The sequence below is a fragment of the Pogoniulus pusillus genome, chromosome Z (assembly GCF_015220805.1).
Source record: "Pogoniulus pusillus isolate bPogPus1 chromosome Z, bPogPus1.pri, whole genome shotgun sequence".
Taxonomy (NCBI): Eukaryota; Metazoa; Chordata; class Aves; order Piciformes; family Lybiidae; genus Pogoniulus; species Pogoniulus pusillus.
In genome coordinates this window covers 74,993,704-75,014,766 of record NC_087309.1, presented here as the reverse complement: position 1 = coordinate 75,014,766, position 21,063 = coordinate 74,993,704, and the positions used below count along the sequence as shown (strand labels likewise).

General features: G+C 40.4%; 1 protein-coding gene across 3 annotated transcripts in view; it reads left to right on the top strand.

Annotated features, from left to right (window-relative positions):
- FRMD3 (FERM domain containing 3) overlaps positions 1–16,716 on the top strand; it is a 174,431-nt gene extending 157,715 nt beyond the window's left edge. For all 3 annotated transcript variants that reach the window (XM_064140210.1, XM_064140211.1, XM_064140213.1), the window contains one exon: positions 13,284–16,716. In XM_064140210.1, coding sequence (XP_063996280.1) covers positions 13,284–13,879 — 596 coding nt within the window. In that variant the 3' untranslated portion in view covers positions 13,880–16,716. The remainder of the gene's footprint in view (positions 1–13,283) is intronic.
- The last annotated feature ends 4,347 nt before the right edge of the window (positions 16,717–21,063 follow it).

The following is a 21,063-nucleotide window of genomic DNA, read 5'->3' as shown; positions in this document are numbered from 1 at the left end:
TGGCATGCATTCTGGTGCTGTAGGAATAGAGACGGACTCATTAGCGATGTGAGTTGTGACATGCCACTTGGCTGCATTTGCCTCCACTTTGTATTGAAGCTCCACTGTGGTAATACTCATTGCTGATGTAACTTCATGCACACTACAGTAGTCTACTGTTAATCTTCATTCTCCACTGGACTTACACACTGCTCACAGGGAGGTGTTGAAGGGTGAGTGCCTTCTGCTGATCACTTGTCTCACCAATAGATTCATGTTTGTAGATGTGAATCAGCAATCGCCACTGGTGCATCACTGTGGTAGCAAAAGGCACCTGCTGTTCTTTAATGCTCATCAACCCCATCACAGTAGGTTTCTCTGACAGATGAGGCAAAGCAGACAACTATTTGTTCCCTCTGTCTCCAAAGCACCTATACTAAATACTCACCTGTACCCTTCTGTGTCCCTGAAATAGCCTCTCTTGATGCAGTCAGTACCAAGGATGTGCAGGACCCCTGGGCCAGTGAAAATGAGGTGTTTATGCCACTCATTCCTGGTAAAGCTCACTTCACTTTCCAAGAGACTCATCTCTTGACATCTCCCTGTCACCTCAGAAATATAGATGGGTTTGAGCTCTCTATAGCTTAATGGTATTACAGTACACTGTATGCTAGTATCTACTATGGCATTGTAGTCCTGTGGGTCTGAAGTGCCAGACCAAACCTGATTGGCTGTTTCGTCCACCTGGATGGAGGTAGGTCCCCTTTAATCCTGATCAGAATCACTTCTTGTGAAAATTACTTGGAAGTTCTTGTAAGAGGATCAGAAGATCAGAAGATCCTCTGTTTGAGTAATTTCCCACTGAGTGGCACTCCTCACAATTCATGTACTCACGTGGCTAAGATTGAACTGTAGTTCTCCAGATCCTCCTTCTAGCCCTTCTTGTAGGTGGGCATCACATTAGACAATCTCCAGTCAGCTAGGACCTCCCTGGTTAGCCTGGACTGCTGGTAAATGATGGAAGGTGGCTTAGGTGAGCACTTCCTCCAGCTCTCTCAGTACCCTTGGGTGTATGCTGCCTGACCACATGGACTGGTATATGTCTAAGCAATGAAGCAGGTCACTGACCATCTCCTCTGGAATGATGGGTGTTTCATTCTGCTCCCCATCCCTGTCTTCCAGCTCAGGGAGCTAGATATCCAGTGAGCAACTGGTCTTACTACTGAAGACTGAGGCAAATGATTCTCTCTTGGTTGCCACAAAGATTATGAGAATAAAGATGAGAAAAGCAGACAGAATCTTACTTCTGAAGTGGTGACAAAACCAATATAGAAAGTGAAAGGACACTTGATCTTTTCTCAGACCCACAAGAGAAAGAAAGATAACGAGGAGTGTTTGCTCTGCATGAGGTAGGAATGAAAAGGAGCACTGCTGTATATTTGCACTATATGGGCCAGGCAAGAAAAAGGAGGCTCAATAAAGATGCTTTCCAGAAGCTCCATTGAAGCAGATGTCTTTTCATGAGAATCATAGAATCACAGAATCAACCAGGTTGGAAGAGACCTCCAAGATCATCTAGTGTAAAATACGTTTTTGCAGGACTCTTTTCCCTGCCTTCTTCTTTCCCACATATTTGTATGCACATCATTGATTTTATGCTGTGGAAGGAACAAGGATGTCAGATAATGAAGACTTGGATGGCACAACATGTTGAAAACATTAAAGGTAAGTATTTTGGGAAATGAAAGGCTACTTCTCTGCCAGAACACTCCTTCCAGTTTATTGCCTCTCTGTGATTTCACAGAAACTAGTGGGAGCTCCTTTCCTGTTAGGACTGCCTGATGCTGTGTATGTGGTAGCATTTGTGCTGGTTTTGCTTCAGACAGAAGGGGGACTCTATCTCCAAAATAACAACACTGACACAGAATTTGGAAGTTAAATGAAAATAACATTTACAAAAGCAGATAAAAATGTAGTAAGAGGAAAAGGATACATACAACCTTGCAAAGGTGGAGTACCCCTGGACCAGGCCCGAAACAGGCTGCGTTGTGCAGTAGAAATTACCTGTTCCTGTCCCTGCTGTGATAGGCCTAACTCACACATAGCAAACACAAACAATGTCAAGAGAGCAGAGCAAGAAGTGAGGGAGAAGAAAAAGTGAGAGAGAGCAAAGAGAACGCTGCCTGAAAGGTCAGCTTTTTATATAGGGAAAACACAGGATAAGGAATGGGATAACAAATTACAATATCCTTTACCTTCCTTGTGATACTCTCTATCCCACTGGAGGACTTTTCTTCTCTGTGGTTTTACAACTGCCCTCTGACCTACAACAGTCTTCTAGCTTCCAGCAGGAACAAGTTAGCAGCAGCCAGCTTATGCATGTCATGCCTGTTTAAGGCGTCTGTGTATCTCTGCTGGATGGGGATGTGCCCAGCCCTCTGGAAAAGCACATTGTTCTAGTGGATGCTGCATATCTGGTGGATATGTTTTGATGCCTTAGATATTTTTATGCTTGTGCCTGTGGTTCAGCTGTTGTGCTAGCAGCTGCTAAGTGAGACGAATTAGTATTGTACGTTATGAAGCATTTGGAAATGTTTAAAAATAACCTCTCGTTCTGTTCCCTGCTGAGATATTTTTGTTGGCCATGTTAGAAGCTTGTCATTTGATTCAGCGAGAGTGACTTGTCTCTTAAAACTCATTGGCAACTCAATAAAAGGTCAAAGCTGGTATGGGTAGAGCCTTTACAAGACCTTGAGAAAAAGAATTAATAGTCAAAATGGTGAAATGTCTTGTAAAAATCCAGACCAAGAGAAGCATTCATTTGCGGATGGTTAACCACTGCAGCAAGGAAGTGTGCATTCGATTACTGCGGCATGGCTCCAAGATCACGGCCAGAAGGGATGGTAAATTTGCATTTACTTAACTCAACTTTTAATCCTTTGCTCCATAGCTTGTTAAGCTAGTAGTGGTCTCTTGGAAAGGAACTATACCGTGAAATAAAATGTTATATTTTGTACAGGACAAATTACTGACAGGAGCAGAGCTGCAAACAGGGAATAAACGAGACGAAGCGTGAATAGCATTCCTGTAATACTTTATATAAGTAGTGGATTTGTTTGTTAATTGCTGACAGATGAATGACTAGAATTTTGCCTTTGTACTTTTTCTTAGGCTGAGTGTGAGAAGTGCTTTGAAACTCTTGATAATTTCTAACAAGCCAAAATAGTTCTTAAATTAGAAGATAAATTGGTAGCATATTTTGAGTGTCAGTTGAATACAGTAGTGCATATAGTGTGACAGAATGGTTTGGGTTGATAGGTCATAACTTTAAATTATCCAGTATCTAGAAAAATAATTTTCTGAATAATAGTACTGGGTGGAGGGCAAAAGAGTCTGATTCAAATCTCTTTTTCATTACATATAACAGGAATTCAGTCTATGAAACAAAAAGTATTCAGTATTAGCTTTGGATAACAACACAAAGGTTTTTTGATAGCAAAACAAAGGGGTTTTTTTTGTTCTTTTTACACCAAATCTGTTTGTCAAAAGTAGATTGGGTCCTCTATCAATCTGTGTATGTTTTTACCCTTGATATACTAAGACATTGTGAAATCTGCTTCTCCATGCTTTCTGTGGTAGTTCACTTTTGGTGGTTTTGCTTATAGAGGTTGACATTTCAGTTTTCATGCACCTGTATTCTCACACTTTGGCATATGAAGATCAGAAAACAGTAAGTAGCAGATAAATAAGCATTTTCTTGCAGTAATTTGTGTGTGAGTAGCAGCAGCTCCTGGCTGCCTTTGCCTCATGAGTTCAGCACTCCAGGGAACTGTAAAGTCTCTAAGGATACACCTAACTTCCTTGATTCAAAACCACATAAATGATTAGATTCATTGTATTTTGTATTCTTGCACCTCAGAGGTTGCTGGCTCTAAATAGATACAAGCTATCTTTTGGATAGCTGTTAACCTAGTCTAATAACACATCAGTGCATTAAGGCTACTTTGGTTCATAAACCCCTTGATTCTGCAGTGCTGGTTATAGGATGTTACTCCTTTTGGTATTCATGTGCATAAAACATGCATATCAGCACCTGAATGAAGCCTAAGCCAAAGTCATGGCAGGAGGCATAGCTCTTGGAAGAACTCCATTGCAATTGTGACCTTCTCAGAGCAATGCTGACTTGTGTCAGGAGAGCTCATCCAACCTGAGTGGGGATGCTGAAATGTCCCAGTTGTCTTGGGTTCTAAACTTTCACATCAGTGCCCACAGCTCTTTTCAACCTTGCTCTCTTTGGCCTCGTGCTATACACTGAGTTGCTGCAGTTGCTTAACCAGCTTCTCCCCTTTCTCTGATCTGCTGACAGATGTATTTTGCCCTCTCATTTTTGCTCCTAAGATAGACAGTTCTCTCTCTGCTACTCCCTTCACCCTATTCACTGTTGAGTCCTATTCAAAGCAGATCAACAATGCTGAGGAGGCCGTCTTCTAGGCTAGAGGGAGGTTAGAAGCTGACGTGCCAGAAAGCCTACTGTGCTGCGTGCTCTGTTTTGCTTCTGTCTTTGTACTTTGTTTGCCCTTTGTGGGGCAGGAAAAGAAAGGTGGTGGTTTCCAGTGGCTATGTTCAGCTGTGACCTTTGCTGAACACTAAGACAAAGCAGAGATTGAGTTGTAACACTGCCAAATCAGAGTGCTTGCAACTGAAGTGAGTGGGGAACTGTGACAGGTCTGCGCTCTCTTCTGGAAGTTCTTGTAAGAATGAAACAAATGAGAAAGGCCATCAGGGAAGTCAGCTCACTGCCTAAAATGGAGTTACTATCAACTGTCATTGATTTACCCTCGTGAAGCTAGAGCAGATGTCTTCTGTGGGCACAAATTGTGCCTAAGGTAGGGATCTGTGGCCTCCTGATTCTGAGGACTAGGCCTCTGGCACTGATGCAGGTCTTCCTTTAGTGGAGATCCTGCGTAGGGGGATATTTGAGTTTAGTACAATTCTAGATTCTATTTCCTTTTCCTGCATTTTCTTTTTGACGTCTATGTACCTTGCTCACATAAGAAAGTCACTCTCTCCGTCTAAATGACCATTCTATTTGTAGCACATTGAAAACAAGCAGAGGAATACAGAGCATTTCCAGAGGAAGTAGTAAAAGAGATAGAAAAGACCAGCAGCCTGGCTGGTCTTGTTTACCTATCTATATGAAGTATTCCCAGTACTACTCTTTCTGGGCTGTTTTTAGTTCTCCCTTTAAAAGGAGGAAATATTGTGACTTGTTCTTTTCTCCATTATGCAAAGCCTTTCCTGATGTGTAATTATGTTTCTGTGTCTGTAAACTGAAGCTGGGTGCAGTATATTCATCCACAAGACAATGCGTGGATGAATGTAATAAGGAGAGGATACATTTTTATGGAGTGCTGTATTTCCAGCAACTGCAGCCTCTTAAGAGTGGTGGACCTGGGGCTGCTCTTCAGTCTGCTAATCCTCAGCTCCTGGTTTTGGGCCCTTTAGAAACCTTAACAGCTGACAAAATATATGCCACACCTCTTGCATGTTCATGTTTGCAACAGATAATCACTGTAAATTCATATTTTAGTCAGCTGATCATGTCCCTATCTGCTGTAGCAAGTTTAGAGGTTTGGAGCAATCCTGATATTTGGTGGAAGGGAACCACTGAACTTTGGCTAGAATAATGGAATCAGTCTGACTCTGTAAAGTTTGCCCAGTTGCCAGAAAAATGCAGCAGATTTTTGCTATAGATAGATAAGAAATAAAATTGACCATATTTACTTGATATTCCATTAATATGTATTAAAAGATTCTGATCTATGAAATGTAAATTGCATGTAAAACTGAAAAATGAAGAATGGGAGGAAATAGTTCTTCTGAAGTGTAATTGAATATCAAACTTGTGGTCTTTTGAATATAAACACAGTATAAATTTTATCTGTTCCTAAAAAATAGGAATACATTAGTAAAGAAAGAGTAGATTTTTCAAAATCTGGTTGTCAAAATTACATAAACTCATAGCCTTAAAAAGGTAGCTCAAATTGTTGTGTATTTATAGGAGAAAAGGATTTGCTGCAGTGTTACAGCATAATTAAAGAATATTGGCTTCAGGCTTGGTTTAAGCTTTATATTATCCTTTTCCATTGGAAGACTTTGAGGATTTTATTTTATTTTAACATGGTTTTACTGCTTCAGATGACTAACATTTGAAGGCTATGCAGAAAATATGTACTATAAAGAAGCTGCTCCTTTCTTAAATTTGCGGCACTGGAAAATTTAGTTTACTGTAGCATTATTTCTGAATTACAGTGCTTTCATTTGATATTCTTGTGCATGCATAAGTGTTGTAAGTGATACCTGCCATGATGGTGTTACACTTGTGTCTTTTGGTATCATCAGAATCTGAGCAACCCAGCGTAGTTATCTGGATGTTGCACCATGACTGGAACCTTGCTCTGGACTTACATTAACCATGGTTAACAGCTGATCACTTCTTCAGTCTTTGAGTTGAGAAATGTTGTGGTGTTATAGGGAATGTGAAGGAATGAGAAGAACAGCTTTACACGTGTAACTTTTAAAAATCAAATGAGCTTGCAACAGTGGCAGTTAGACTGTAGATTTTCAATTTACATTCTAAAGTTTCAATTTCTTATCCTAAAGCATCATCTATTTACACTTGTATTTGTCTTGTGTAAAATGCCATTACTTTGGTTTATTATGTTTAAACAACATGTAAACCAGTTGAGAATTCTTATTAAAGAATTTGCTGGAATGAAATACTGTAAAGTTGATGTATACTTCAGAACTGTGACACATCCCTAATCTAATACTTCTACTTGTAGCTTAATTACCAAGTCAGAAGATTCCCTTTTCCTGAGAAAAAAATACAGCTTTAATGGAAGTCATTATGATTTTTCTTCTTTATGTTTACTATATGTATTATCTGCACTGAAAATTACTCTGGGGAAGGAGAGGAGGCTCAAAAATCGTCAGCTGGGGTGACCTTTCTTTGCAGTAACTGCAGCTGTCCTCTCTATGATGAGAAATACGATGATGATACATTACTGACCTTGCATCTAAGCAGGTATAGAGAAGCCTGTGACCAGGATTCTCAAATTTGGGAGGTTCAGATTAAGTCCTTTAATCCTTACTGTGGTGCCTAAGTAACTGACCCAACTTACCTTTCACTCCTACTAAAAGTAGGAAGAAAGTGAAGAGCACATTGGAAAATCAAATTGTAGTACTTGTGTATCTAAAGATATGTGGAAATGCTTAATGTTAGGCTTCCAGGATTAAAAATTTTGCCTTCTGTATTTTAAGACGTCATAAGTGTATTATCAAATGACTCAGAGTATGATTAGATGATCCAGCATTACCTCCTATTACAGTAAGCTTAGGAGAAAGAGCTTCCCAAGTGTGTTGTCACCTCTTAGTGTTCATTTATGTTGTACCTAGTTTCAAGCAGTGTGTATCCTTCTCTTGATGCCTGTGGCAACTACATATTTTAATATGAAGACTGGTATAAACAGTAAGTCCCACCAAAAACCTTGTTCCATGTTGGAATGTGATTGACTTTAAAACTGGCTGTGATAGGAGAGGACAGAGTAGTTGAGGCAAAGAATTATTAGCAAGATAATCAAACTAGGCTAATGAGGAAGCACCTACATTTTGTTCATAGAGGAAAAAATTTCGGTTCAGCTATGCAGACCTGTTTACTAGGTGCCAGTAGAAGGAGTACTCCATCCGTGGTCACATGCTGCACTCATGAGAACATCTGACAAGCCAGTTTAGAAAGAGAAAACATAAAGAACTGACCCAGGAAGAAAAGCAGTTATTGTCCCAGGTTAGCTTTACAAACTGTCTTCCTCAGGGGTGGACTGAGAGAAAGGAGAAATGGTCTTTTAGACTGATTTAGCCAGAATGTGAAACCTCATCTTAAGGCATGGCCTAGCTCCTAGAGAACAGGAAAAGACCAGTTTAAGGGGAAGTGATCTGTCTGAACCATTTTGAAGATTGAAAAGTAGAAATTAATTTTAACAGTGGATGTCCCTTAGTGAAGGAGGAGATGCATCCTGGGAATGGTATTCTGTAATGATGAGGTTTTGAATGACTAAAGGAGTAAAAGATCCCAGGAAAGTTAGCCAGTTTTAAATGCCACTTCCTCCCAGACCAAGACAGGTGTGCTCTCTTGAGCAAAAAATTGGGTAGATGTGCTAGAGATCTGCATGGATGAGCAAGGTGCTCCTTAAATAAATCTGGAAGAAAGGAATTTACAGGTCATGGAAGAAGGGACTTGACACTTGGGAGAACTATAGTGAAGTTGCCGAGGCATGTAGAAAGGCAACAAGGGAGGCCAAGGCCCTCTTAGGGATAAAACTGCCAAAGGAAGTAAAAGAGAACAAGAAGAGCTTCTTCAAATACATCAGTAGTAAAAGGAAAAATAGGGAATGTGTGGGCCCACTGCTGAATGAGAAGGCAGCCCTGATAACTAAGGATGCAGAAAAAGCAGTTGCTAAATATCTTCTTTGCTTCAATCTTTACTCCTAAGACCAGCCCTTGTGAACTCCAGACCCGGGATGAAGGAGAAGAAGTCTGGTAGAGGGAAGGCTCTCCACTAGTCAATGGGGATAGGTTAATTAGTTATAAACAAGGCCATGGGCAATGATGTTGTTGCTTTGCCACTCTGTTTTTGCCAAATCGTGGCAAACAGGAGAGATGCCTGAGGACTGGAGGAAAGCAAATGTCACTCCAGTCTTTAAAAGAGGACAGAAAGAGGTTCCATGTAACTATAGACCAGTCAGCCTCACCTCCATCCCTGAAAAACAGTGGAGCAGCTCATTCTGGAGGTCATCTCTAGGCACTTAGAATAGAAGAAGGTTATCATCAGTCAGCATGGATTTACCAAGTGGAATTCATGCTTGACTAATCTGATAGCATCCTGTGATGTCATAATTGAATGGGTAGATACAGGGAGACCAGTGAATGTAGTCTATCTTGGCCTTATGCCTCCCATAACATTCTTGTGATCAAGCTAAGGAAGTGTGGGCTTGAAGAGCAGACAGTGAGGTGGATTAGGAACTGGTTGCAAGATAGAGTTCAGAGATCAATAGTGCCAAGTCCACCTGGAGATCTGTGACTAGTGGAGCTCCCCAATGATCATTGCTGAGTCCAGTCCTGTTCAACACCTTTATCAGTGACATTGATGAGGGGACAGACAGACAGAGTCTGCTCAGCAAGTTTGCTGATGATACCAAACTGGGAGGCTTGGCTGACATGCCTGAAAGCTGTGTGAACATTCAGCAAGATTTGGACAGACTGGGGAGATGTGCACAGAGGAACCTAATGAGGTTCAATAAGGATAAGTGCAGAGTTCTGCACCTGGGAAGGAATAATAAACTGCACCAGTACAGCTTGGGAGGTGATCTGCTGGAGAGCAGCCCTGTGGAGAAGGACCTGGGAGTCCTGGTAGACAAGAAGTTCTGCATGGGACAGCAATGTGCCCTTGTGGCCAAGAAGGACAATGAGATCCTGAAATGCATTAAGAGTATGTCCAGCAGATCAAAGTCCGTTCTTCTCCCCCTCTACTCTGCCTGGTGAGGCTCCACGTGGAATACTGCATCCAGTTCTGGTCTCCTCATTTCTAGAGGGACAGTGATCTACTTGAGAGAGCCCAACAGAGGGCTGCAAAGATGATTGAGGGACTGAAACACTGCTTTATGAGAAAAGGCTGAGAGACCTGGGGATTTTTATTCTGGAGAGGAGAAGACTTGAGGGGGCATTTAATAAATATATGTAAATATCTTGGGGCTGGGTATCAAGAAGGAAGCGACAGCCTCTTCTCACTTGCGTCCTGTGAGAGGGCAAGGAGCAATGGATGTAAACTACAGCACCCGTTCCACCTCAGCATGAGGAAGAATGTCTTTGCTCTAAGGATCATGGAGCACTGGAAGAGGCTCTGAGTGGAGAGATGAACATTCTAGGGATAGGCCATGTAATGGCAGCAATGGATAAGTTAACATAATTTCATTGGAGCATCAAGAGCTTCATGTCTGGAAGCACAACTTGTACCTTCCCCTTGCTGCTTCTGCTGCACCCACTGCTATCTTCCCCCACCGCTGTTTTGGCTGCTGCTGCTTTTGCTGCTTTGCTGCTGCTTGACCCCTTTCCCATCTTCCTTAAGGTTATTATATTTCTGTAGTAGTTTATTCTCCTTATATTGTTATATTTAGTTTAAAATATATGAAATACAATTTTCATTTTTCCTGACTTTCCAAAAATTCTGTATTGTAGTGAGTTTACCAGGGGAGGGATGCACCCTAACCTGGGACATCAAGGGATGATTTAATGTAAGAGGGGGGTTTAATGGGTTTTCTATCATGCCTTGTATCTTTTAGAAATATTTGTAATATGTTAGATATTTTATGTTGCATTTGCTGATGTTTCACCCTAGCCAGTGTTAACATAATTTTAAAGGTGTCAGATACTAACAAGCCATCACCCACCCAGTTCTTGGCAAGTTTATAAACTAGAGCAACTGAAAAGTACCTTATTTACCCTTTTGACTTTGGGAGAACTTGCTAGCTGAGCTGTAGGGTCACACAGAGGGTTTTGCGCTAGGTGTCAGGCACTTACACAGAGCAGGGGACTCTGGCAGGTATTTTCATGAGGAAGTGTCGCAGCAAGCTCTAAGATACCTAGTGCAGAAGCAGTATTGATCTGCTTGTTTAATTTCATTTACAAAGCTGTGACATGCTAACTTTGCATTTCTGCAAATCCTGAGGATTTTGGGCTCCCAGCAAAAATGTCATCATGTGCCTGTGTCTGGATTGGGGCAGGTCTTCTGAGTAGTCTGATGTGACCTGTCCTGAGTATTGTAGTCTTTGTAGATATAAAATGGGAAGGAGATAAAAGGAAAATAGAGATTGTGAGACTTTGTCATTCAATAAATACAGATTTTTTAAGAGTGAAAAAGTCTTAAGGTAAGTATCACCAGCCTCACCAAAATGTGGTTATTGACTATTTCTAGTTTAGTGATGTGTAGCAAATGGCTTTAAGAGTATTTTTTTGCTACCTGAAGAAGAAAGAAAGTAGGTTTCAGAAACAGTTCATTATTTCATTACAGTGAATAATATCTACAGTTCTTAGGCCTAAAAATGCTAGAAGGGAAAAAAAATGCTGATATTCTCAAGAAAAAAATGTGGAAAGGCTTCTGATCTCATAATGAAATTCTCTACAGGATTCTGGTCAATCACATTTGCATTACTGTTTCAAGTTGTAGCTCAGAATTGTGATCTGAAATGTGTCTAAGCTGTGTATCTCTTCGAGATGTATTTATGATGGGGGTTTTGATGTTCAGTGTTTGTGCTGTATCATATGTTTACAGAGAAGTGATGCGCCTCTATAGCATGATTCAGGTGATACTTTGTTTCCCTCACCTCAGAATGGCCATAGTGGACCTTCTTTTTTTAAAAAAAAATTATTTGTTTGTATATTTGCCATTCTGTAAGAGAAAACTTTAACAGAACTTTCTCAGTCCTTTTTACTTCACACTGGAAACTATTATAAGTGTAGTATAATTAGCACTGTAGATGAACCACTTTTCTGTTTACTTGTTTTTGTGTAATAATACATTCTCTTTTATACTTGACTAGTTTGCAGTCTAGGGACTTTAATCTTTACTGTACTAAAACTGGAATAAATGCTGCCAGTTTGCTATAATTTTAGAGATCTTTTGCTAAAATCAAAGAATTGGGCTAATGTGAATTGCAAACAGCACTTGAATGTGTGTTGGTTTTGCTTGCTTTGTCCTTATTTTCATGTTGCTTTTGGCTAAGTCATTGGTAAAGAATGGAGAAATGCTTAACATCATGAAACAAAGTACTAAGTGTTACTATCTATTGTTGTTGCATATGATACTGTGTATGGCCTGTTCCTTTGGCACATAGATGGCATGTGATAGAGGTTATTATTGCTGGATGTGGGACAAAATGACCACTACGTCCAACTCTGCTACTCCTGCAGCTGACAAACAGCTGTGAGTGCAGTGCTGATGCAGCTGCAAAACAGCTAAACTTTTTTTTTATATACCCAGACTTACTGCTGTTAGTATTAGACTTGAAAAAGGGGAGAAAGTTTTCAGCTTGGGCTGAGAGTAGGGACACAAGAAGCAAGTGTACCAGTAATTCTAAGAAAGATTCCTCTATAAGGAGGGAGAGAAATTCCAGTAAGAGGGAGAAAAGAGACTGTGTATGAAGAGTAGGAAGGTGACTGGAAGCAAATATGATGTGAGGAGAGAGAGCTTTTAAAGATATAAGATATTTTAATTCAATTTCAAGGATATCTATCAGCCTTCTTCTCCTTTTACCATCTATACTGTTAATGCAAACTTATCATGACAACCTATTATATCTTTTAACGTCATGATGTCTTAAAAAATTTCAACCTCAGACATTATCTTATCACTTTTCTCCTCATTCATGTCAAAGAGATAAAAGTGGGTGGTTGTTGTCCTTGTTGTAAGACATCAAATAGCACCATTTTGCATAGGTACTTGTTATTCATTTGTATCAGAACCTTGACTGCCAGTAGAAAACCAGCCGTTCTGTTTTCTGTTTTGCACCACACCATCATTAGAGCAGCTGTGTCACACAAAGTTATGCAGATCTGTTGTACTGTAGTGTTGTGAAAGATGTTGACCTCCTCTGGAGCTTTTCAGAAGGCCTTTCTACTGTTTACTAATTGTGTATAATCTGATTCAATATGCAAAATGATTGCAGAATCATCTTTCTAATCCCTGTTACATACTATTGGGAGGCTGAGTTTTGCCATGAATCATGTTGCTCATGGCCTCATCCAACCTGGCCTTGAACAACTCTAGGGAGGGAGCATCCACAGCCTCCCTGGGCAACCTGTGCCAGTGTCTCACCATCTTCACTGGAAAGAACCCTTTCCTAACATCTAGTTTGAATCTCCTCTCTGCCAGTTTAAACCCATTGCCCCTTGTCCTGTCATTACAAAACCCTGTAAATAGTCCCTCTCTAGCCTCCCTGTAGGCCCTCTTCAGATACTGGAAGGCCACTATAAGGTCATCTCGAAGCCTTCTCTTCTCCAGGCTGAAGAGCTCCAACCCTTGTATCCTGTCCTCATAGCAGAGTTGCTCCAGTCCTCTGATCATCTTCGTGGCCTGGGCCCACCTCTGCAGCTTGTCCAGGTCCCTCTGGATGGCATCCCTGCCCTCTAGCAAGTCAACTGTATGAAGAGGGCAAAAATTTAAGATCACTATTTTTATCTCCTTTTTTCAGGTATCCAGCTGCCAAACAAAGATGAGATTTCAGTACCCGTGACTTCAAGTTCCCCAATTAAAGACACTGGGGAGAGTGTCGACCTTGCCATTGAACAGGAAGAGAAGACGAAAGAGGAACCTTTAACTATCTCAGAACTGGTATACAATCCTAGTGCCAGCTTGCTGCCCACTCCTGTTGATGATGAGGTTGACATGCTTTTTGATAGCTGTCCAAGAGTAGAGAATGAGAAAGATGATACAGATTCATTTGAGGAACTGGAAGCAGATGAAAATGCCTTTTTGATTGCAGAGGAGGAAGAGCTGAGAGAAGCTCGGAGGGCACTTAGGTGGAGTTATGACTTTGTAATGGGGAACATAAAGGTGAATGCCTTTGTGAAGAGTTTTTCCAGACTTCTTCTTGTAGGCCTTGGACTGTTGTTAATTGTGTTCCCTCTTCTTCTCGTTCTATTGGAGTCAGACCTTCAAATCTCATTCCTCCATGAAATCCGTCAGACACCGGAGTTCCAGCAGTTTCATATTGAATATTACTGCCCACTGAGGCAGTGGTTCGCTTGCAAAATAAACTTCATTCGTGACACGCTGGGCAGCTTTTAAATTTTAAATAAATATGATACAACTAAGGGCTATATTCAAAATTTCATTCAGCAACAGCTGTCCATAATGCCCCTGGGGCCACCAATTGGTAGTGGTCTTCATATCCGGTTCATTAGAGACTCTTCAGGCTCTTAAGTTCCATTTAAAGACTTAAATTACCCTTTTAGTTACAGGCTTCCACTGTCACCTTTCAATAACCAAAAGAAATCTCTATTTTAATTGCATTTCAGACTTCCTGCTCACTTATCACATCATGTAAGACGAGGTGGCAGTGAGTCTCATTGTCCTTAATCTTTCAATCCATGGCACTAAAAAAAAGAAACCACCAACTTTTTTGAATATACTCCTTAGTGCAGCAATCTCTTCAACCAATGCCTATACAAGCAACGTTGATGCTGGGTTTTCGGTTTAAGGGTTTTTTTTTTTCTGTTTGTTTGGGTTTTTACGTTTGTATGTGTTTAAAATATTTTGGTAAATTTTTAGCAAAGGACAAGTTCTGATGTTATTTAAATGTACAAGTTGGTAAGAACAATGCACAAGGGCATGTAGGGTGTTTTAGCAATGTTCTGTTTTTAAGCTAGTGGTTGGAGAATGAATGAGTTTAATATAGCTCTGTAGAGGAGGATTGTGGTTTGGGAACTATATAGAAGGTTCACTCAAGTTTAATAGGGCCTGTGGGGGAGGTGAAAGGACACCAAAAATACAGAAGAATTTCCGAAAGGCATAGCTGTACAGCCCGGGGGAAGGGAGCGGAACTGAAAGTAGCAATCCTTTCTCTTAATCTGTCAGGCTGTGTTGCACTTTATCAGTGCTGTAGAAAGTTAACTACAAGACAGTCCCAAGTATGTTTTGGAAAGGTCTTCAGGCTAAATGTAGATTATTGTACATAACATGGAAGAAGAAATTAGTAAGTAGCAAAATATAATAAATAAAAAGCTTAAAAAAAAAAAAAGCTCCCAACTGACCAAAACCCTAAGTAAAGCAGTAGGTTAGTGACCTACTTAAAGGTGATAGAGAAGAAAAATTTATTCCTTTCTCAAAGCAAAGCATTAGGCTGTACAGTTAACATAAAAGCATTCTACTGACTCATAGTTAAAGGCTTAAATGCTTCAAGAGATGCACCTTCATCCTCGATGCCCGTTATTACTATTCTCTAAGACAATGTATTTTCTGTGCATACTGATATGCTTCTTCACACATATAGCAGCATACCTACCCTCTTCCCCTGCTGTTATGAGCCCAGTTACATGATCTAATACTGTTTTGTGTAACACGGATTTGTATATCTAAAGATACTCCAATATAGCTTAGAGATTATACTTAAGTAAAATCAATATCGAGAACGTTTGAAGGCCCTCAAATGTGCCGCAGAGGTTGTATTTAAGAAGAGAAAGTTTTTCTTTCTTTTACCCCACTGATCTTAGTGCAGATGTGTTAAACTAGAGAATTTAGAGTCTTTCCCCTGATTTGAGATTTATGAATTGGAGACATATTTGAGACTGGTTTGTTAGATGTGCATTTACTGCATTGTAACCACGTCTTTAATTCCTAGTGACTGAATTCCTTTAGTTTCAATATCAGAGAATTGTTTCTTCTTGGTTTTCTCATGTAAGTACTTGCAAATATCTAGTTTGAAAATCATAATTTCCTAAGAGGATTTTTCCTTCCCTTGTATCTTCCCTGTGTTTGTTTTGTTTTGTTTTGTTTTGCTTTTTTAGGACAAAACAATTACAGGTCTTAGGAGTTACTTTTCTCATTTCAAAGCTTTCAGGCTGATACTCATTTCTGAAGCAAGGAAGGCTAAATTAAGCATTTGCCTTTTTGCTCTTGTCTTTGTTTGTCCTTGCCAATCTGTTCCCCAGACTAATTATTGATTAGTTACTTGATAGGTATTTCTTACTGTGGTACTTAGAGCTAAACAATCCTTTCTCATGATCTAATAATCATTCAGCCTAATAGAAATGGAGAGTGAATGGAAGTAGACATTAGGCCTTAACAGGAGATTATTCACTTGCATTATTTCTAAACAAAGGTGTCAGAAAAGCTTTTTAAAGTGGTGAAGGCTGTGAGAGTCAGCAGCCTGCTGGACTACGTAGACATGGTTCCATACAGGCTCCTATGGAAATATGATAATTACTTAAAAAAAGGAAAAGGAAAAAAATGTTAGATCCTATGCTCTTAAACTCAGTCTTGTCTGTTTAATTTACAGCACTCCAGAAGTAGTACTAGTACTTTTATGCTTGATTTAACTCTATCAGAAGGGATCTGAGTTACATGAGAACATAATCTCAGAAAATACGCACTGCAGTGGGGATTTGTGTAGTTAAATGCAGGCCTGTGTCTGACTTGACTAACCATGTGCATACCTTCAGACCTGGCCTTTCCAGATTCTTCCCTTCCATCCATATATTCTCTAGTCTGTCAAAGTGATTTAGCTAGTAGTCATGACAGTTCTATAGTGGAAAGACCGAGGCCACACAATACACACGGAAAGTTGGACATATTCTGAGAGGGTAGGAGTCTAGTATTTTTTTGCTAAGGACAGTGGGTTATGGAGCATCTGTAGGTGCAGTATTGTGTGTTTCTGTCTGTGCTTGGATTATATTGTGACATGTAATGTACTTGAAATCTATTTTGTGGTTTGTCTGACATTTATAAACACAACTCTGGGAAGAATTAAAAATGGTTTTATTTCATGGAGACTAAGGGGAAAATATACCTGTAACTTGAGCCTTATCTTTGTACGGTGAATTTCACATTTCTATATGTCAACATCCTGATTGTTTTATATGTTGATATGATGGCGGGAATCCCTAATAAAAACACACTGGAGACAATCTTTCTGCAGTTATGACAGTTCTTATGGTAAAAGTTGTTTTTGCTCAGAATTAGCTGATACATGAGAGAGTACAGATTTTGTAGGTCTCTTAGAAAAAAATGCCCATACATTTTTTACAGTTTTACAGTTATGTATCAACTAGAGAGGCACTAAGAAAGTGCTTCAAATTAAGATGCTACTTACATGGCTTCAGATGTGCTAACCAAGGGCTAATGATTTGCCCAGTTACCACATAAGAGTTAGCCACAGTCTTGAATTAACCACAAAATAAAACTGCTGCACGCAGAGTACAAATGGAGAAATCTGGTTTTAAACTGTCGACCTATGGCTGCAGACTGCCGGTAGGCAGATCTGACTTACAGCATTATGCAGACACAGCTGAGCAGCTTTTGGATGTAGCTTGCTTACATTAAGTTGGTTTGGAGTTCAGACAGCACAATAGTATCTAGTAAGCAACATCCTGTTAAGAGGAAATTGAACATTGCTTTGGGGACCCAAGCCAGAGAAAGTGAGGCTGCTTCTTGAGCACATGAAACATTTAGGTGCAGACATGTCCATAACTGTGTAGGAAGTGTCAAAATCTAAGTTGGACTCCCTGCTAATTTGGAATGTAAAGGTCAGGGTCTACACAGTATGGGCAGACCTGTTTGTTTAGTTAAAATGGTGTAGGTTATAACAGTGTCTTGAAATGAGGTTGCTTTTTTGCTTTAACATAAAATTAGAGTGCAGCCTCCTCAACTTTGTTTGCATTCTAAGTAGCTCACACAGTTTTACAGAAATAGTATATGTACTTATGGAAAAAAGTCAGCATTTGTCATACATTTGTTCTGAATACTGACATACACAAGTTCTCTAAAATGGCAACTTGCCAATGTGCTGCCAATGTGCATTTGAAGAAATCAGGCTCCACTGGTCAGTGGCTGTGGTTGCTGTAGATTACTGTTAGTACTTATCTGACAACTGCTGTGTTGGCCAAATCAGATGTTGTAAAGTACTGGAAAGCAAGAAACTTTATTCAGAAACCAAGGTATGCTTCTCATTTTTTTGTTCTGTTGGTTTAGGTTTGGGTTGGGGTTGGTTGGTTTGAGTTTTTTTTATGTGTTTTAATTACAAATATTTGTTAATTCTGCTTCTGTGGATTTAAGTTTTCTTACAGCTTTTTTTTTTTTTTTTTTTGGTGTGTGTTTTTTTTTTAAGGTTTCTTGAGATCTGTGCTATCACAGCTTTTAACACTGTGCTTCAAATATTGATCCCATAGACTTTATTCATTCTGTGTCTCTGCCAAAGCAAGTCTTTTCATCAGCCTTATTGTCAGAAGGTCAGTAGGAGCTGCTAAGACAATTTGAAGCTGACTTGATTGCAGTTACTTTCTTTTAAGGCAGGTTACTGTTGCTCATCTTAGGCAGATGAGCTTCTTGCAGCAATTCCATCTTGTACTGTTGTAAAGGTTAACAGATTGTCTTACAGTTCCCTCTTAGAAAACAATGGTGCTCTCTGTTCCCTTGTTAGCTTGGTTTTAATTTGAGTTTACTGAGCTCACAAAGTAGCAGATACTTCAAAGAAGTGAAGTGGCCCCTAGAAATTTCACCAATGCCTTGATGGACAAATACCACCTTTGTAATTGCTACCCATGAAAGATGAAGAGATTAATTGGTTTAAATTAACTACAAATTGAGGTGAACTAAGTTCTATTTTCTACGCTGAAGAATAATTATCTATATGGATTGAATATGTTACTGTCTAAGACAGAAGAAAATTGAAAACCTCCTAGTTGCAGTCCATATATCCTCTTCCCCCCACATTACTTTCCCCAAAAAGTTTTTTTGGAACATCAGAAATGAGATAAAACGTGTTTCTAAAGATCATGGTGGTACAGGTATACCATGGAAGTAATAATCAATGTGTAAGCAGCAGCTTTGCCATTGCAAAACCACAGTTTGTGTGTTTGTATGAGAAGTAGGCTTAAAAGCTGGCAACAAAACTTCTATTGCCAGTCATGTACTTGTGACATGCTTTTTTTGTGTATATTGTCCTTCTAAGCAAAGTCTCCTTTGCTGTTCTGGTTTAGGCAATGGAAGTCCATGAAACACAAAGCTTTTCCTCATTTCCTCTCTTCTCTTCCATCTCTAACATGCAAATTTAATAGACACCATGACCCTCCTAATTGCTGCACTGAAATTCAGCATAGCCCATGGCTCTGTCCAGCCTCTCTGTCCCCAGCACACTATGCGCCTACAGCTCTTTGCTGCTTCTGCTGACCCCATGCAGCCCCCTGAACGCCCAGCACCAAAAATGCTTAGAGATGTGGTGGAGCCTAACCTGCCTACACAGCAGTGGCTGCACTTCCTAATATGCACATGCAGACTCTTCCCACTAATGCACCAGGGAGGCTGCTGAGCTATGTGGGGCCAAGAGCAGGCCATGCCTGCAAGGCTGCAGTCTCACCCCAGAAACCTCAACATCAGCCAAACACAACAGGTACTGCAACAACCTCCTTTAGGCTGCTTGTGGAATGAAGTCAAATCGTCCTGGCATATGCCAAAGTACAGTGGAAGCAGCGTTTGTCAGGAACAGGACAGCCTAAATCTTTAGCAATGCAATAAGCAACCAGTTTCCTTTTCATTCATCTGGTAATCTAAAAAATGAGCAGCACATTAAAGTGAGAGACAGTTCTCAGTTTCATTCCTGCCATTTAAAATCCAGTGTTACTTTAAAGCACGTGCCACTGATTCCTCCGTACCATGTGCTGAACAAGGGCTTTGTGTGGTTTGCATTGCAGCACTCCCTGTCCCTACATATTTGCTAAGAATCCACCACTACATCAAAGTATACTATGATCCAGCACTCTCAACATGTTCATAAAGGACAAGAGTATCTGTTTCAAAGGTTTTGACTGTGCATGTCTCTAGTCTGCTGCCCAAGGGCACCTCTAAGTTTATGGTTGTACATTACATATTAGCTTCTGGACCCTCAGGATACTGAGAAGAGCATTTGTGGAAAAGCAAGCAGCAGAACTCCAAAATCTTGTGATTTTCACCATGGGAGGGAGGTGGGGGTGGGCAGGTGGTGATAATAACAAAGTAACAAGTTAGTAAAAGGAATACAGCAAATTTTAAACTATGAAAGTGTTACTGACCATTCATAAAGCAGACCTCACATCTATCTAAAAGTATTTCACACCTGCAAATGTACTGCAGAAAATGTTAACCTACAAGGGTTTGACTTTCTCTAAATATCCACAAAGCAAGGAGTGTAATCCTATTTGCAGCTGCATTTCCCTGGGTGTTCAGCTTTCACATAGACCATAAGAGAAAAGAAGAAAAATTGGAAAACCCTGGTGTTCATGTCAGCAGCTACAAACTAGGTGTGCCTCAGACACACAGCACCTCTGGTTATTTCATTACCAGTGTCTGTGTTTTCTTTATCCACATTCTTCCTGGATATGAGGATAGTGTGGTGTATGCTGTAGTAGATCAGTCAGGAGATAATAGAGTGGAAAGACTATATTAAAAGCAACGCATCAAGTGAACGAAAGTCAGGAGACAGATGTGCTTTCAGCTCTTGGAGCAGATGGTCAACAGGACCATGTGGGAAATGGCCCTGAGGGATGAGGCAGCAGAACAGACATGGTAGGTTTTAAGGACAGTTTTCTTAGAGCACAAGAGCTCTCATTTCCAGATGTAAGAAACCAGACAAGGGAGGAGCCCAGCACAACGGTAGTGGAACACCAGAACAGATTGCTCAGGGAGGTAGGTGGGGCCCCATCCTGGTGATACTCAAGGTCAGGCTTGACAGGACTCTGGGCACCCTGAGATGCACTCAACAGTGCTGAGAACACTGGCTGATGTTATTGCCCTGCCACTCTCCATCATTTTTGCCAAACTGTGGCAAACAGAAGTGCCTGAGAACTGAAAGAAAGCCAATGTCACTCCAGTCTTCAAAAGGGCAAGAAAGAGGTTCCATGGAACTACCGACCAGTCAGCCTCACCTCCATCCCTGGAAAAATGATAGAGTGGCCCCTTCTGGAGGGCATCTCAAGGGTCTTGGAAGAGAAGACAGTTATCAGGAGTAGTCAGTATGCATATGCCAAGGAGAATGTACTATGATGATATAAATGAATGGGTAGATCCATAGAGACCAGTGGATGTAGTCTACCTTGACCTTAGCAAGGCCTTTGACACTGTCTCCCATAATATCCCAGTAAGCAAGCTCAGGAAGTGTGAGATGGAAGAGCAGACAGTGAGGTAGATTAGAACTGGTTGCACAATTGAGTTCAAAGTGGTAATTAATGGTGCCAGGTCCTCCTGGAGAGCTGTAACTAGTGGAGTCCTCCAGGAATCAGTGC